Here is a 19,444-nt window from a genome sequence, read left to right as displayed (position 1 = left end):
CTAGATGACTGCTGCAACTACCAGTGCTACTGTATTTATTGTCATACCTAAGAAATAGATTTTATAATTCTCACAAGAAAATTAAAGCTGCATTTGCAGTAAGGAAAGAATATTTTCTTGGCCTCTTGCCCTCTAAGAGTTACAGTGGCTACCAGGACACAGCACACTGCAGGGAAGGAAGATTTAAATCTTCCCATGTCCTAGGGCTTTGTATCTTTTAATATTCATAGTAAGGAATATTTGTATAACTGTACGCTTGGAACTTTTGTCCCCAGTGTGTTGTAAAGCGGGCATGTTTTACCCCTCTTCCGTTCTGCAGGAGATCTTTATGTTTCCCTGTGATACAAGCCCAATGCGTTGGATTTCTCATACGAGTCTAACGTCAATGAACCATACCTCTAGCCATGCTTTATTAAAATAATATTAATTCTCTAACCACATCTGAAGAAGCTTTAGCAGCTACGTACCAGAAAATATGCAGAAGAAGTCGATACTGTTCTTCTAGTTTCTAAACTAGCAAACCACTCAAAAGCTGTGGTTGTTAACGGTTTGCAACCACATCACTACCTTCTCGTTCACCCCACGGGCACTGCAGGTGATGTTCCAAACCATGACACAGATCACGACCTGCAGAAAATCATTAAATGTGAAGTCAGTCTGCTGTCTCTCTCTCAGACTGGTATACATTTCCTGGGTTGTCATTGGATTACACTTTTCAGGAAATAACATTTTTTTCTGGAAACAATCATCTACCATAGCTGTAAGCAGTATCAATTGACTGTCAATTAAATATTTATTAATTTAATTGGTTACCTCACTCTCACGCACACTTAACACGAAATGCTATCTCATATTTAGGACAGAATTAAGTTTTCCAACAGGAGAACCTTTATAGTTGTATCATCTAATACTTTGTAGTCAGCAGCCCTATCCAGAGGGGTTCAGTAGGTGGCTGTTCCCTGCTGGCTGTGCTGGGGGGTGGTAGGCCATGAGCTGAACTGGGAATGTGAAATCCAAAATAGGCGAGAGGCAAGCAAAGGGCCACCTCCACTGTCTGCCATATCATTTGACAGAGCAGGCGCTTGTTTTCTTGTGCTGCTTTACCCTTTGGGCACGGACAGGTCTGTGGCCTTTGCTGGTCCCTTGGCAGCACCGGGCTGGAGTGCTTTGGATGGGGTTCCTGCCTCAGTGCCTCTGATTTGGGCTGGCAGAGCTGTCAAGACAGCTGAGCTTTATTCCCCAAAGAAAGCCTTCGCATATCAGGAATGCGAACCTAAAAGATAGCTCTGTAGTGGGTCACCTTTCTGCTGTGAAGACGTGAAATCATTGAGACATGATTTGTTGGATTTCCGTTCCTATGTGCCAGTTATTTTTATAAGTGTATGGCACTTCCTAACAATTACAACTGAAATTTTAAGTCTCTTCTTCAGCTTCCCTATTCTTCTGGCAGAAATTTTGATTGTATGCTAACATGAAGTATTCTGTAATTCAGGAGTAAATTTCTAGCTTTCTTCCCAATGTACGATGATTTATGGACCATTAACATGATTTACAGATCATACATGTGGTCACCGTTTGTGGAAGGACAGTGACAGGAGTTAATTTCGAGGCAAGCAACTGTATTTTATGATCTGATGCCTGCTTAGCCTGCACTGAAATATCTTGAATGCTGGCATGCAGGAGTGATTAAAAAGGTGTATCCCTTGCTGAGATAATACTACATCCTTTTCTGTGCATACAGTATGCAAACGAAACCCATCAGGCACAGTTTTCCGAAACAGGGGTTTCACATTCCTGAAGAAAAGGCAAACCTGACTTCAGTTGTCCTTCTGTATACCCTAGCAGTAAAATTGCAAGCCAGTAGGTTGGTAAACCAGGCCTGTCAAATCCTGACTATGGGATGACTGAAACAAGTAATTCCAGGTTTAGCATGGAATGGACAACCGCAGGAGATTGTCATGGTGGTTTAAAACGTCATTGATGGAGGACCTGATTTAGTGTAAGCATTTGGATAATGAATACACTGAGAGCCCCATGGGGGAAGAGGGCAGGTTGAAGCAGTGCACTGCTACAGGCAGTTGAGTATATGCTCGGCGATGACAGCCCTGCTAGAAGAGAATAGCAATACGGTTGTTGTTTTTTTTTTTAATTTGTGCAGTTTATGGAAGCATTTTTTCAAGTCTAAGTTGAGGTTAAAGCCTTAGATGTGAATTGCGTTGAGGCAACTGTCTTTTCTGCCCCTGCTTTTCTGACACGGACACAAAAGTGAATTCTGGTATGCCTCCTTCTCTTTGTACTTGGCACTGTAGGTAAGCTCTAAAACACATAAGGCATAATTAAACCTCACTGTCTGTTTGGGAGTGAACCTGTTCTTTTTATTGCTGGTTTCTGCTCTGTTCCTCTGCTAAGTTGCCAATTCAGGCCTTAAAATATTGCTTAAATCTCTGAAAAGTGGTGTTTATTCTTAAGAAATCAGAACAGCAGGAGTATTGGTGTGATGGCATGTCTGTGAGCAGCAGACTTAATAGCTCTTTGATTATCTCCAAATCCTTTATTTTAGAGATGTTTGACATCATACATGGTTTTCCATTTGAAATAAAATCTTTGCTGTGAAAGCAGTTTGTTCAACACTAAAATCATAGATCTTTGGAGACTCCCCGAGTAAAAGTATAAGAGAAAACAGCTGTCTAATATGAAAAATAACATTGTCCTGAATCTCCTTCAGATGCTCCTAACTTTGCTTTTTGTAAAAATGCGCCCAAAAATTAAGAAGCTGGATTGGTATCACTGCTTTTTTTAATGTTATTTCAGATGGCTAAACAGAATTAACATGCTTGCTGCTGGCTATGCAGAAAGAGAGAGGATCAAACAAGAGCAAGGTAATGTGTTGTTATTTTGGTTTCTTTTGTCACCTCTTATCGCAAGTTCATCTGTTCTTTTTTCCCTGCTGTGTATCAGGCCTCATTCTCATCATCTGAAAGCAATTCACATATGGGTATCACTGTTGTTGCTTTAGAGAATTCCTTTTCTCTCAGGGGTTTTGATTAGCTCCTTCAGATTCTGGTCCACAGACACTGGATTATTTCTGAGAAGGCCACAGAAGGTATCTAAAAGCAGCCAATGTGCTGCCAGTAAGCTCCGGTATATGGTACCAAGGAGCCTGTGTCATCTATCAGAAGAAATTTAAGAATCTGCAAACTACAACATTTTTTAAACATTGCATTGGGTGTTTGAATTCACAGGGGGCAGGAATACATTAAATTGGTGTCAGGAACAAAACCGTTCTTCTAAAGTCTGTTGACATAGTTGGATTTCCCCTAAAGACTTTAATTTTAAGGCTACTTAATTTTTTGTGATTTCTACTTTTTCTGCTATATTGAGGTGTGTGCTAAAGCCCTGTTGCCATTTCATTTGGAGTTGCAGGTTTACAGCATTTTACATCTGGTTATTTTTAATGTCTTATTTCATGGGTTAAAAAAGCAGCATAAATAAAATAATGAGTCGCTTTGCTTTATTTTGCTGCAGTAGGAATCCTGTTTGCAGACAGGAAAAAGAAAGGGTCAGTCCTCAGTTGTGCTGGGGGGGTTGTTTCCTAGAGTTGCCGTGACATGGATCCACAGAAGTGTTCCTATCCAACTAGCTGTTTAGGCAAGCAGCTGGCTTTTGAATCCATGCTTTTTTTAAAGATGTACCTAGCAGCAGGCACCAGAAAATTGCAGTGGTCATGATGATCCAGAGCTTATCCAGATGCCTGTCTGCCTGTCTGCCCACTGAGTCAAAACCTCACTTTTTAATTCTGTGGCTCTGCAGCCTTCATCAGTAAGGTTCTGTCTTTTGGCCCAAAAAGCTTATAGCTCGGAGCTGCAGCAGCAATGTATTTAATCTAGTCTTTTCTTTACAAAGACTATATTTCTAACCATTTTTCAGGGCGAGTTGTGTTCAAAAGGCTATCATCACTAGGCTTCAAAATTTGCCACATGGTGTCCTCCTTGCCCCCCAAAGTCATGGTTCTGTACCAACATATGTGACAGCAGCCTTAGCTCTGACCTTCTGGTCTGATATCGTGAGGAGGAAGAGGCACGTGGTCTGTCTCTGCAATGTGTTGCTGAGGTGCCATTTTCCTGGGGGACACTGTGCAAAAAACTCCTTTCCCCAGTGAGAAGCAAGGGTGACTTTGGCAGCCAGGTAGACAAATCAAGAGAGTAGGATATTCTGTAGTGGTGGAAGATTAAAAGACAGCATCAGAAAATTATGTCTGCCTCGATTCATGCCCTGATTGCCTCACCACAGAGCACCTTAGAGGGATCAGCCTGGGGTTGAAGAGCAGTGGCTTACAGCATACTGCCGTAATTCGGTGGTAGCAGCGTGCGTGGGAATGTTTTTGGACGTTTTCTGTCATTCTTGCACGTCGCTAGGTTGTACCTGCTGTTGCCTCATTTCTAATCATGTCTTCCAGTAAGTGCAGCTGCTTATCCTGGGAGTGTTGCCCACGCCCTGTTTCAGTCTGGTATGGTCCTTGGCACATCATGTCATTCGTAACACCAGGCCCTCCGCATTCACACCGCCCAGGATAGCAGCACCATGCTCACTGCTCCTCCAGTCATGTTCTCAGTGCCTCACCAGACTTCCAAATCAGTTTGGGAATCTGTACTACAGCAGCTCTGCAATAACCAGTTTGGAGGGACCTGCGTACCATCTGTCACTGCTTGAAGAGGCTGTGAACAAACTCTGAATCTTGGAGTATTCTAGGAAATCCTCTGTGTTAGCATTCAAAGCCAAATTCAAACTTTTATTGACAGCAGGTTGGCACTAGAATTACAATAACATGTGGGACAGTAAGGGAAAAGGTGTATGAATAGCTGTACTAGTACTGTCCAAGTGCACAATTGCAGACATTATACACCTTTCAAAATCCAGATGGATGTGGAGAAATATTTTTGCTACCAAGCAATCACTGAGTAATAAAATAGCAGATGATCCAGCTCCTAGCCGTGAGATCGTGTGCATTCAGGCCTCATGTTACCTATTATTAAAATGTCTCCCTATTGAAGCTAATCAGTGAGACCTCACTTGCTATAGAAATTATATCCCAGGCACTGACGGAGCTCTTTATTACCGCTCTAACTCCATTCACTCAAATTGATTTATCATATACAGGTAGGTAAAACTATATCCTCTTTGTGTTGCTTAGTTGTGTTTAGTGTGGGAATTAGTATCACATTCCCCCCTCGCTGCCGTACAGTGTTTTTATGCCTCTGGTGATTATCCTTGGCTCCCAGCACAAGGGCTATTAAACAGCTCAGTAGTGTCCCTAATTAGCAGAGGCATCAAGTTAGCAAAGTAAAACCTCTCTATCACTTCAAGCATTTTTGCAATTATAAAAACTGTGAAGCTGGAATTTTCTATATTCAGTGACTGTACCAATTGTCATCTACATATTTGATTTTACAAAAGGTCTTTTATTTCTGTTCAGTTCAGCCCTTTGCAGCAAAGCTTTATAATACCTCTGAAACAATTCAACAGTAGTTGTCAAACCTGCTTCAATTAAGAGTTGAATGGTTCTGAATCTAAAGTGCATAAATATATTTCAAGTGCTTCAGAGACGCACGAATCACCGAATTGTGGGTGTACTGCTGAAAAAAATGTCACATTCTGTACAGAACGGTTTTATAAAAATACCATCAACTTTCCATATTAAATACAATGAATGTTAGCAATATGTATGGCAAGGGACTTCCTTGGATGGAGAAGTTATATACTTTCCAGTCATATAAAATCAGAGGAAAAAATACTTGCTTATATGAATAGAAAATATTTAATTGGCAAATGGCAGGTCAGTGTTAGTTTATGCATAAGATATGCAATCTATTGCTCATTCAGAAAGCTTTCAAGATATGCCCGGTGCATTGAGCTTGTCTGTCACTGAATTGGATAAAATCAGCAGAGAAAAATAGGGCAACTGTTTGATAGCATTATACACATTTTAGATAGACTCTAATGAGTCAGTTGCCAAAACCAGAACATTTTTAAAAATTGGTGGGAGGCTATTTTCATACATTTCATCTGGAAATTGACCTCTGTGACTGCAGAATTTTTCTAGACAAACCGTAGGTTGCCAACAGAATTCCCTGTCTGAGGTAAGGTGCGCAAAAGCGTGATCATACAGTGTTTTATTGTATGTGGATTTGACAGCAAGAACATCTTTGTATTTTTAGCCAAAATTGGAACCTGCACTGAGGCTGCTAAATTTTACTTTCAGAATAAACAGTTGAGCTCCGATTCTGCAGAAATCTCACTGAGTGATGCAATTCTGACGGGCCTCTCGCCACACATCGCACCATTGGGCTTTGCTGTAATAGGAACAAATGTGCTGATATGCCAGTATTTTCAGGTGTTTTGAGTTGCTGGAAACAAGTTTTCTTAAAACTAGGAGTGACTTAAAAAAGAGTTTTCTCTGGTTTAGTCTTTCGTTCACCAAAAATTCATTAACTGCAGATTTCTAGAGACAAAATTTTTTTGGAATTTTTTATTTCGTAGTCATGAAAACTTTATTTATGCTATTTATTGTACCATTTGAAGAGAATCTCTCATCTATAAGCTTGCAGGAAGCAAATCAAGAGACCCAGAGTTAAAACAGAGTTGTTACTGCTTGGAAGAAAAAAAAAAAATAGATAAATAAGGCTGCCCCCACCATTACTACAATCTAAAAATATACAGCATTTTAGGGACAGCTGTTTCAAGATGGTGTCATTTTAAGGTAGGTTTTTGTTTTAAATCTTGAATAAGATTAGGTGCAGTAGATCATTAATCATACAACAATAATCATCATAGTAACAAAAAATCATTGAAGCCAAAATTACGTGTTGTGCCAACTTGGATTTTTGGTTTAGATCATTTATCAAGCAACAATCAATCTTTTTCTCCTCATCTATTAAAAAGAAAGTAGTAAGTCATGCAGTTCATTGAACACTTACTAGGCGATGTGAAAATTGCCTGTGATTAGTCTGTGAATAGTCTGAGCTAAAGTGTCCTATTGTACAATGATTTACCCAGGTACTAGAAGGTAATACAGTCAGAAACAAAATGACAACAGAAATGTTTGCATAAGTCTTACAATGTGTAGAAACGTTAAAGTTATCCATCTTGAGCTGAGTCGGCAGTTAAGTAGTTTTCTTTTGTAAGGAGCGTTAAGGTCCATTGTCCATTTAGTTAAATGTTGTTCTGCTTCAAAAATATTTGCAACAGAATAAATACAAATTCCCATGTGGTACATTCTTCCATGTGTTTTCCCCTTTGACCAAGCTACCAAACATATGAAATGTGCTTGGCCAAGACTTGATTTCCTGACAAAATGAAACCGCATATCCCATTAAATTTAGCCCACAAGCTCTGTGTCCTTTTTATTTTCTCATCCATCTTTTGGAACTCTGTGCTTAAATATCATCGTCATATTTTTTCCTACCATATCACCTTTATGTTCTTGCATGGATAACAGGGCAGCAGCTGTTTTATGAAGCAGGTATATGATATAAAGTTCTTCTGCCTTATTTAAATGCAGCTGTTTGTTATTAGAAATTGAATTGAAAAGCTTGGGTAACTGGTAGTATACAATGGAGAAAATGGGTAAAGAAATAACATTGATTAGTCATGTGTGCTATAACCACTACTTGTTTGATTTGCAGTTGGTGTTAATTACATTTGTTAATGTTTTTTGCAGTCAACAAGACTTTTGCAAGTTACATTTTTGATCTTTTCTATTAAAAAAATACTTTCAGTATTTTCCAGTCAATATATGCCCAATCATAATTATTTTGATGGCTGCATAAATATTTGAAAATCTGATACTTGTATTAGGAGTATTCCGTATGCATGTTGTATTTTTATGGTGTGTACAAGAGTTAAATTTGTGGCTCTTTTGCAGGTTGTTGTTTAATATCTCTGCAATGGCCATTAGACTTAGTATACCCCATAATGTTTTGAATTTTCCCTCTTTAGATTAAGGCAATTCGAAATTACAGCAGCTAACGTTTACAGAGTCAGCATTGACTGGTGTTTAATTCTCAGTAATACTAAGGATGGAGTTTCCAGTTGCTTTTGTGAAAGTGAGTCTCTGAGTATCAAAATGCGTTGGTAGTTTTTCATCTAATCTGTATGTAACTTGTAGATTACTGGAGTGAGAGTGATAAGGAGGAAGCTGACACTCCGTCGACACCCAAACAAGACAGCCCACCACCCCCATACGACACATATCCACGGCCTCCTTCGGTAAGTCACCTGCAACTGTCTACACGAATGACTACATAAAGTGTCACTTTGACCTACTCTTGGGCTTAAAAGCATGTGCATGCGCACATTAGGGCACTCTCCAGTATATTTTTTGAGTCAGTACTTGACTTAAGGCATTTGTTAAGTAACCTGCATCGCTATCTTCAACAGCCATCATTGCCATTTCCACTGGTGCATAGAGGAGACGGATTTATAATCCCAATTGCTGTACAAAATGGATTAAATTACAGAATTCTTTCTTCCTGTTCTTTGTTCATGACGGACCCCTATTCATGCATGCAATCCCTCCCACCCCCTTATCCTCTTCTCTGACAAAATGTTGTTACCTCAGTAACAACACAGACTCTTCTCTAAGGCACAACAGTTGTGCTGTGAAGCTTTACAGTAACAAATCACACATGAGTTTCCACAGAAATGCGAACGTAAAAATGTTCTCTCTTATATCTCAAACAGTGATACCAGTTGTTCCATTGTTGTGAAAAAGTAGGTTTCTCTATGAATTAGAACAAAAGGGGATTTGCTTTTTATTTTCTTCTTGAAGGAGCTGTTGGTATAAAACCAGAGTACGGACTTCTAACTTACTCTGCACTGGCAATTTTAATTTTCATGTCCATATACTCAGACAATGTTAACTAATATATCTTACTTGAATATAGTTTTTAAAATGCAAAAATTTGGATTGAAAAATTGGGAAAGTCGGGGGAAAGAGAGGGTTCGGGGGAAAGAGAGGGTTCAGGGGAAAGAGAGGGTTCATGATGTTTAATTTGAATGCAATACTTTATCTTCTGAAATCATAGATCTTTGAACTGCACTGAAGCACTGCAAAGACAATGCCAAAGAAATTTTTAGCAAGATAGGATGACAACAGGCATTTGGATGGCATTTTTAAGATTTTTAATGGACCAGGCACATCTCTTCTATGTCTTACGTAGTGCCATATTCTGCAAAGTTTTCTGCGAATAATTGTGTTGGCTTATTTTATAGACTAAGGGACATAATAAGGATACTTATTATGACTAAGTATCAGTATTTGGCCCACAGGTGTGACGTGTAGATGCGTGCATGCCTTAAAGTTAGGATCAGGGCAGGTTAATCAGGTAAGTTTGTGCCTTCATTACTAAACTGGGTGCCATCAGTGACAATGAAAAGTGTGGGATTATTACTAGCAGTAGGCCTCGGTCTACATTGATCTGAAGATTGCTCCGTTGCTGACATTGTAGATGAGCTGCGCAAGCCCTTACGTGGAGCCAAAACACAGCCGACTCTCGTCCACGGAGACCTCCCAGTCGCAGTCGTCGCATGAGGAGTTTCGTCCGGAGGCGGCGGGGAGCGCCACCGACTCGCCGGTGCGCAAGACGGCGAGCCAGCGGCGCTCCTGGCAGGACCTCATAGAGACGCCGCTGACGAGCTCAGGACTCCACTACCTGCAGACGCTGCCGCTGGAGGACTCTGTGTTCTCCGAGGCGGCCGTGGTCTCCCCTGAGCACCGGCGGCAGTCGACCTTGCCCACGCAGAAGTGCCACCTGCAAGACCACTATGGCCCCTTCCCCCTCGTGGAAGGTGAGCGGATGCAAGTGCTGAACGGGAATGGGGGAAAGCCACGAAGTTTCACTCTGCCTCGGGATAGTGGCTTCAACCACTGCTGCCAGAGCCTTTCAGTCGGTGCTGCCGATCACCATGAAGAAGCGCAGCAGAAGGAGGTGGAGGAGGAGGAGGAAGAGGAAGGCAAAGCAGCAGAAGAAAACCAGGAAGATAAAAGTAAGTATGGGATATTTCTGTGGCTTTTCAAGAGTCCTGTTCGTGTATCATAGAGGTTGTTTTTCCTTTTTCCTATCAAAAAACCCCAACAGTCTTTCAACATTCCCCATGTTTTACCAGGTCCCCCTTGTCGCACACCTCTTTGATCTACCTTATGTATATGGCTTAATAATCAGACAGAGTGCTGCATGACTTCTCATGATCACCAGACACTTCCCTGTAGGCTGGTCACCAATCAACGTCCTACTAGTAATTCTTAGTTATAAATGCATTTTGCTTCCATGCTTTCTTCACACTTCCACTTGGACAGTATCCTCCCCCACTGACACATGTATGTGTCAGGGCAGACTTAGTAGGATTTCCAGCCAACCCCATCTGGGTTGTAAAAAACACTCGGTAAATCCTGGAGTGCAGGGTCAGGCTGTGATTGAGTAGTATCCAGACATGCAGGCCACAAGACAGCTCAGAAGCTGTAAGAAGTTGGAAAAGAGAGTGTATTTTCCCCAGTTCCTCACCTTGTGATTTATAGGGAAAGAAGTTCAAAAAACATTTCAAACAAACAAAAAAATTAATAGAGAACAACTATGTGACCAGCAGGGCTTAAAAAAAATCATAACACTGAGTAACTGTCTCTTACACAGCACATTAACTCCATAGATATTAGTGCTACTTGTCAAAAATAATCCAAATAAACAGGGATTAGAGAAGGTCCCTGCTCCTCCTGAACATATAAACACATTTCTGTGTCTGTTTCATGCTCTGTCCTTCACTGTCATTTATGGAGCTTCTCAGCATGTGTTGCTAGCAAAGTTGAGTTCACACCCAAGCTGTAGGGTCAGTCAACGAAGCCTGCATCCATGAATTGTGGGGTTATGCTACAATGAAGTTACCTGTAGTGGCAAGGAAGGCAGGATGACCCCTGAGGCTGTGCTGTCTGGTTCCTTCAAGTTCAATTTTTTCACTGCAGTAAAGGAGTATAAAAATGGTAAAGAGATAGAAAAGGGTAATGAAAGCTTTGGATAATTAACTACATACCTAAGTTAACTCATTAAGGTTAGCACCTTTGTTGAGCATTAAAATTCATGTGGATGTTATTTAGTCTGCTTGGCAGAGATCAACAGTTTTCCATTGCCCTTATGCTTTAGTCAAGAGGTTCTAAACATCTCAAATACTTGCCTTTGAGAAAATGGTGATTTCTTTTGCAGATATTAAATTTGATGCCATTAAAAGTTAAAAAAGGCATGATTTCAGTTGCGTTCATGCATGTCACTTTCCAAAAAACCCATACATTTATTAGGGTAATATTAGACTCTTACTGACTGTGAAATGAAGCTGTCTAATTAACAGGGTTAAATTTCATCAACCATGCAGAATGTTTTATCCTATTTTTAGCCTTCAGTTCTGGTTTTCAAATGGGTTTCACTGATAGCAATAAAAAAAAATTTTAAAAAAATTCCTCAGAGTCAACGAAAAGGGTCAAAGAGATTTCCCCCTGGAGTTCCTGTGCTGTTTGGGCATTACTCAGAGATACTGTTGCAGGCCCTAAGTTGTTAGGTGTTTTAAATCTCAGTTTTAAGACTTTTGGGTTCCTGGTTGTAACATTTTATAGCGTACAATACTAATAAAGGGCTAGTGCTTGATTTAATGGGCCAGAACTTGGGCTCTTCTCCATCTTTCTACACCAATTTCCAAAAAGGGAGAAAAAAGTTTAGTTTTTGAATTGGTCTCCCTGTATACACATATTTTATTTTAGTTTGGGTGAAGAGGTTTTCTTGGTTGAAGCTTTAACAGGAGATTGTTTTTGAGATGTTAACGACCAGCTAGACAAGTAAAGTGCTCATGGTGAATTATTGACCATGAAATTATAAAACCAGAAAGAAAATACTGCTTAATCTGTTGAAGAATTTAAGTGTTGACTTGCTTGTTGCTATGGCTGCAATGTTCTGTTTGCAATACTGGCTTTTTCCAGTGCCCTTACCAGTAAAAGGCAGGAGGGATTTCAAGCAAGTGGTGTTCTTAAGTGCAAAATCCCAGTTTCTGAGCTGAGAGATTTGCTTATAACTGCTAAATCCGCTAACAGGATGGGTGCCCTTGTGCGTGCTACATCATTGCCCCCCTCACCTCCATTGCTCTGGGAAAATGAAACATTGCAACTGCCTGGAGAAAGAGCATCCTCTCCCTTTTAGAAGTGTTTTAACCTCACCTTGAACCTTCCCTGTTGTGCTATCAGATGAACCTTTTAATTGTATTTATTTGCCTTACACATTTGTGATCCTGACATAGTTCTGAGCTCTTGGATGATTATATGTGTTCTTGTGTGTACATATATGTGTTTTAAAGCTTAATCATTCCTATTGCTTTTTGTGCGGGACAAGGAATGCAGCTCCTTTGCAGTTGTTGCTGTACAAGTCAAATGTCATTGCCAAAAGTTTGTTTTCTCAGCTTTTTGTTTTTACATTCCCACTTCTAAAACCTCCTAAGTTTAAATCAAATAGTAAAATGCAGTCCTGTTTCTTCCAACTTCTTTTGCAGAATTGTTTTCAAATAATCACACCACAAATTAGGAGCTCCATGGTTTTTTCAGATGCTGTCCTCAGCTGCTACAATTTAACGTAGTTCTGTTGACTTTCTACTAAAGCTACACTGGTTTGCAACAAATAAGAATCTGCTCTCTGTTAATCACTACTTTATGCCTTAAATAGATATTGCAAGATTTTACTGACACTGCAAATAGTTCTGTGTATCAGCTCTGCTGTAATGCCTAGATATATCATGGTAAACTGAAAATATGGGTTGTCCTTTCCTATGTTTATCTGTTAGGTTCTAACATTGTTGTGTGTTCAGTTGCTTCTTTTTGTCTTGTTATATCACATTAACATTGCACTGCTAATCTTTAATGGATTGTTTTATTTCCCTAATTAAAATGACTTTTGTGTAAATCATTTAGATGTTCCATATTGACACCGTCCTGTAATGGCCTCTTCCTTTGTAATTGAAGAGGATTCTCTTGTGGGATATTTGTGTTTGTCCGTGTGTTTGCTCCTGAGGCTATGAAAATGGCAAGCAACATTCAGACCTGTGGCACCAAATGTCCTTCTTGCTGTGTTGTTCAGAGGCAGCCTGCACACGGAGAGCAGGTCAACGGCTATGGCACAGTGCGTTGTGTTTCTGTGATTCAGTTGTGAAGGACAAGTTGGTCCTATTCATGTTTGTCTTCTACTAGTGGGAGGTAATAGAAGGAGACAGCTGTGCAGCATGGCACTGTCACCCCTCTCCCCTCCGGCCCCACCACTCTCTGCGCTCTCTGTGTTTCGACAGATTTCACCACTTAATGCCAAAGAACGCTTCTAGGATCTTCTTGGGAGACTATTTCCAGGTTTTGTCCCAGGAAAGCTTGCTTCATTTTTTGAAAGTATTTTTTATGTTGGTTCCTTCATTTTCAAAGACGACTTTGGTTTGTGGGAAAGTAACAGGAATGACTTCAGGGCTCACCATTTAAGAGAAGCAGATACTAGCTCTCTACAGAGTGTAACTGACTGTAGATCCTGCCGACTTAGCTGCAGAAAAACCGGCACCTTTTTTCCATACTCCCTGAAAAAGTCTTTGGAGAGCAGTAACGTCCGTGGGAGTCTCTGGTGCTGTCACCTGCCCAGACAGTGCTGGGGCAGCAGCTCTGCTGCTGGCTCCATGTGCTGTGGGGCTGGCCAGAGCAGCATTGGCACACCTTCCAGGGAACTCACACCTGGGACCTGCAAAAGTGTGCAAGGGAGCTTTCCACTGTGCAGGCTCCATAAGATTTCTTCAGGAATATTCTTCAGCATAGGAAAGCATTGATGTCTGTGTTTGAGTTTGAAAAGGTATTTGGAGCAGGAAGAAATCACTTAAACTGTCTTCCCACTGTTCAACCCCATTTCCTTCTGCATCATTCCTCACCTCTTCGTTCTCTTGCTTTTGCAAGTTTTCTGTCCTTTTCCTGCACTCTAAGTGCTGTAATTCCTGCTGACGTGTTTTAGGATTTTTTTGTTGCTACCCCATCATCCTAATTTTGGAGTATCTTCTACATAGGGTGGAGAACTGTAACAAAGTCTTAAAAAGATTTCAGTAAATCAATGGCTGTCCTTTTGGGACAACTGAAGGCTGAGGGCCATTTGTTTGCTGCATTGATTTCCACCCCCCCCCAGAGTGTTTACGAGATGCCACAATCTTCCGTCTGTGACTTGTGTCACCGTGAAAAGATTTTGCAACGTTTCTGAAGCCTGGGCACACTCACACATATTCACTGGCATTTTGCTCCATCACTGTAAGCCCTTGTTCAGGTTTGCAACATCTCCCAGCATCCCATGCTTAGTCCCACACAGTCTAGTGAGCGCTGTCCCAGAGGAACGCAATAGCCTCATCCTCCAGTCTCTGAAATTTGGCTTTTTACCTTAAACCACTGAACACACTTGCCAAAGGCTGGAGCGGGAGCTGATGCTGGCATTTTGCAGCTCAGAGAGATGTCCAGACCCTGCAAAGGATTTCAGGAAAGCTGCCCTTGATGTCAGTGAGAGCTAGTCACTGAAAGAGATGTCAAATGTCTGCTTGTGCTGAGGTACCAAGCCTAAGACTTTTTTCTTTTTTCCCCAGTAAAAAAATTAGGAACCAGCAAGAGAATAATAAGAGAAATGGAAAGCAGTTTCTCCCCCCCCACCTACCCATCACAGAAGTTAAACTCAAGGTGGCAGTACTTTTACAAAATAGGACAGATGGGCTTAAGAAGTCCCATGACTAGCAACAAGTAGAGTTTCACACACTGTGCCCAAGAAGGTATATCCATGGGACATCCTAGGCAGCATTTGACTTCAAGAAGCAGTTTGCACTAGTAAAAAATATATTCTGAATAAGGTCAGGTATTTCAAATTCTGAAATACAGGTACAGGGAGGCTTGCCTCTTTTTAATGAGAGTACTGCACCGTGCAGTGCAAATGGTATCTCTCAGAAAGATCAATGTTTGCTAATTAAATGCTACATTATGAAGTGGTACGCTGTGTACCACTTCTAGGATTTGCTTCTCTGCCTTTTGGATAGGGTGTCTTTTCACTTTGGCAGGGTTTAGGCAACAGTGAAATGTGGGAGTCAGGATGAATAATGCGTAAAGCCTAGATTGCACGCACTGGAGTTGATGGGGATGTGTGTCTGAAATTAATAGGGCGGTTTGCTTTTCTGACAGCCTCTTTCCATTTTAGAGAGGATACCATTAGTGGTGTCCTGTCATCTGACCACCTAGTTAGTTTTATCTTCACCAAGAGGCAAGGGAGAGACCATTAAGGTACCATATCTTCCCCTCTGGAATCATTCAGGTTAGTAAAGGTGTGCATGCCTGGTAGTGTCTTAAATAAGCGGAGCTATGAGAAATGACAGGTAATGTTTCACATTAGAAACATTCCTTATGAGGTTGGCAAATAGCACGAAGTGCAGCACCCTGTGGGACACTAAGGAGGATGTTATTCTAGCTCACTACATCCACTATCAGTCCTGTACAAACAAGAACATTTGCCAGGGTTGGGGTTTTTTTGGCTCGACATCCTTCTGGGCAGCACAGCCTGTGCATGCTCAGACACTGAAGTAGGCTAATGAAATGGCTCCTTTTTCTGAGCTTTGATTTGTGATCTGATTTTTCCTTTCTAATTCCCATTTGAGCCTTCCCGTGGCACCTGACTGGGCATTAGCACTCCTGTGGGCTGAGGACCATCAGTGTTTCGTGCCTTGTCTGCTGCGAGGAGGCCTCCCTCCCTCCCTCCCTCCCTCCCACTGTCTCCGAGATGCTAGCCTTGCTGTTACCTCAGAATGAGCTTGCCTAAAAATATCGCCTAGTTACGTTCAAAAATATGATCTTAAGCCTGTTGGTTTATAGTGTCAATGGCTAGCCCGCACTGCTTTGGTACCGATAGTTTATATTTTTACAAAGAAATTCTCATCAGTGGCTCACAGTTTCAGGGAGGAAGGAACCATGGAAAAGCAGGACAAGACAGTGGCTGCCGTATCACCTGGTCTGCTTTTCAAAGCAAACGCTTTACGTAAAAAATGTCTGGTGGAATGGCAGGTCTTCACAAACTCTTTTTTTTTTTAACTAAACCGTTTAGTGCTTCATTTGTCATAAGATCCAGTGAGATCCTGCAAGAGCTGTTATATTTGAAAATAAATGGGAGGGGCAGCATCATTGATAATCTAGGTTATATGTCAGGTTAAACTTTTTTATCCTTATTAAATTTTAAGATACACATTTATCCAAATAGGAATTTCTGTAAGCTTCCAGAAGCAACTGCATATTTGGGAAAACTGTCATCCCAAATAAGAGTTGCTTAATTATCTTCTATGAAGGCTAACTTGGATAAGCAAGTACGGGGAGTAGGTATCTTTATTTCTGACCATGTTTTTAAATTCAAAATTTAAACTTTATAAAATAAAGCTTTTCCAGTTCTCATATACAAAAGAAACTCCATTATAGAGGTGGGTTTGTATTCTAAATAAAAATGATGGGCTACAAAACCTCTGTATTCTGATTTTAAATTTCAGTTTGAGGGGAAAAAATTGCCTGCAGTGTTTGAAAGCCAAATATTGAATCATTTACTGAGTAGCAATTCAGAAAGCAATATGGGCTGTCAACAAAAATAAAAGTAGTTTAATTTTATGCCTGTTAGTGTTTTTACATGTGAATGCATCTTACCCACAAATATGCTGTTGCCCCGTTTTAAATTTTAATTTATTTCTATTGGCCATGCTGCTAAAATGCAAAGGAGAGGTGAATTCCTACTCTTATTTTGGTTTTAATAGCTTTGGGTGTCATTGCCAACAAAGGTCATCTGCTTTTGCCTGAAATATATGGATTACATGGTCTTTTTACGAGCAAAAGAAATGCACAAGAGAATTTCTTACATGGCCATTCTTATAAATTACTTTTCTTGCAAAGCATCCTCAATTCTGTTACTAAGTTGGTGGCTGTCAATGGAGCCATGCTACCAGAGACACCTTCGGTTAGGTGGTGGAGTGGAATCTCTGGATATGAGAATATATTTCTGGTTTTTTCTATGTTCCGCGTTAACTCTCTTGCTAAGCGTTATGTCACCAATCTGGTTTGCCTTTAATTGTTCCATTTCTGGCTGTAAGCAAGCTCTGTCCCTGTCCCTGCCGCTGCCCTGTCTGAGTCTGGCTGCAGAGATGCTGCCCTTGGGAAAACACAACTCCTAAGTGGCAGACCACTTCACAAGCAATACAGGGAAGACAGTCCAAGCCCTCTAGGGCTCTCTGTTTACCATACTGAAGGATATGCGATTGCTTCCCAGATTGTTGGCCTGATGTGTCTCAATAGCAATATAAAAAAGCCTTTTTTGTGCTTGCAGATTCCACCCCCTCAATTCCAAATGTGCTTTCATTCTGAAGCATAATACAGTCACATTTCTTAAACAAGGATATGTAGCTTTTTTGAAATTATTTTGTGTACAAAAAGGAAAATCTGACTGTTTTTTAAAATTAACATATAGTTTCCCATTAAAGAGAGGGTTTTCCTGTCCCAAAATTTATACGCACGTTCATTTTGATTTCAAACATGAAAAACATACATTGTTTTTAATCATTTACATAAATCTCACTGAAACTCACTGAAAGTTGTTTTAAAGACACTCTCGGGTTTGACCACTGCACAGTACATGAGGAAGCCTTTTTTCACTGGGATTTTTGCAGAACTTGGATAATTCCTCTTTGAGATGCAGCAGGGACTTAGCCTAATCTGAAATTTTCTAAATGGAAAGGAAACAGACACCTACAATGAAAAAAGTTAACCAGCTATTGTGTGCATGAGAATATTCTTTCAAAATGTATAACTTTAAAATTTTTATCTTTTTTCAAAGCTAAAAAAACCCCCAAACCTTTTCTATAATCGATTATAATTAAATCAGAAGAATATGACATGGTACCTGTAGGACCGAGAGAATAGAGGAGGACTAAAATCTTTTCAGATTATATTTATTACATCTCCAGGTGGTACCATCTGCTGTCTGCAGCTCTCAGGTTCTTTCAAGGCAACTGTTAAAACATATGCAGGGATGAACAGTAGTGCTTGGAAGGACATGGGAGGGATGTAGTTTTATTAAACTACTACCATGCTGAACTTCTGTAGTGTCACTGTGTAAACATGCATTCTTGTTTAATTAGTGTTCATCGTGGGAAGCAGGATGAGATAGTAAAGCCCTCAGTGTGAAGAGTCATCATCCTGCTAGAATTTTTTTTGTTGGACAGGAGACTCTGGAAAAGCCAAATTTGTTACAAAGCAGTTTTGTTTGGTTTAATCTATTTTTAAAAAAGAAGTCCTCAGAGTTCTTGGATTTAAGATGAAGATTGTCATGGAGGCCTATGAAATAAATGCTGCAGGCAATTTTCTCTGAATTTTCCTAGCATCCCACCCTGCCTTTGCCTGACTTTCCTTTCCTTTTAGCCACTAGCTGCTTCTCCACAGGGTCACAGATCTCATGTAGGTCGTGTGTCCAACCTGCCAGCCCCATGCAACTTCCTTGGATACTCTTTGACAGCTAAAATGGCACTAGATGCTTATGTTTTGGCATCTTAATCTCCTTACTTCTTTCCTAAACCTTTCCACTGCATGAAGGCAGCATATGTACGCTAAAATCTTGGCCCCTCTGAAGGCTGCGGTGAAGCTGTAAGTGTGCTGCGCATGTCTCGGAGCCAGTGAGCTGGAAGTGAATGCAAAGGTTATCCAGTATAGCTCTGCCCTCTAAATCTGGAGCTGCTATACCTGCTGAATCTGTCCTTAAACACCCCCAGCGGTGGGCATTCCTCATTCCCTCCGGACAGTGCTTTTCCTCTTTGTTGTATTGGAAAGGACTTTTTTTTTTCTCCTAATGGATATTGAATTGTTCCCTCTGCAATTTAAGCCTAGCATTTCCTTTCCATTATGGCATAGAAAACAAAACTGCTCCATTACAGCAGCTCTTTTTTCAAGCTGAAAGGTTGTTATGAAGGTTGATTTAGTTTTTCTCACGGATAGTGTTTTCTACGCTTCTGACCCCTCTTGCTGAGCTTCCCTGGGTTTTCCAGCGGTCTCCTGCCTCTTCTGGGATGGCAGCGGCCACGCTGGGTGCAGCGCGCCTGGCTGAGGCCAGGAAGATGGCTTCGCCTTGGGTGTTTTATGCACTGTACTGCGATAAGTATCTGTTTTGCAACCATACTGTACTTCACATTTCAGTTCGTGCTGTACAGTATCCCAGATGCTGTTCTGCTTAATGCTTGTTTTTCTAATCGCAGTTGAGCTGATTATTCCTGCTCCTCTCACATATCCACGTTGAGTAGCTATGTTAATAAAAACCTCAGGTGATTTAAAATGTCTAATTAATTGGCCTAAAACCAA

The 19,444-nt window shown here is 40.7% G+C and overlaps 1 protein-coding gene across 4 annotated transcripts in view; it reads left to right on the top strand.

Annotated features, from left to right (window-relative positions):
* Positions 1–19,444, top strand: part of CNKSR2 (connector enhancer of kinase suppressor of Ras 2) — a 226,669-nt gene that overhangs the window by 173,554 nt on the left and 33,671 nt on the right. For all 4 annotated transcript variants that reach the window (XM_075521356.1, XM_075521347.1, XM_075521375.1 and 1 more), the window contains 3 exons: positions 2,812–2,879; positions 8,165–8,265; positions 9,507–10,044. In XM_075521356.1, coding sequence (XP_075377471.1) covers positions 2,812–2,879; positions 8,165–8,265; positions 9,507–10,044 — 707 coding nt within the window. The remainder of the gene's footprint in view (positions 1–2,811; positions 2,880–8,164; positions 8,266–9,506; positions 10,045–19,444) is intronic.

The sequence above is a fragment of the Mycteria americana genome, chromosome 1 (genome assembly GCF_035582795.1).
Source record: "Mycteria americana isolate JAX WOST 10 ecotype Jacksonville Zoo and Gardens chromosome 1, USCA_MyAme_1.0, whole genome shotgun sequence".
Classification (NCBI taxonomy): Eukaryota; Metazoa; Chordata; class Aves; order Ciconiiformes; family Ciconiidae; genus Mycteria; species Mycteria americana.
The sequence above is the reverse complement of the archived record's forward strand: the minus strand, read 5'-3'. Positions and strand labels throughout refer to the sequence as shown.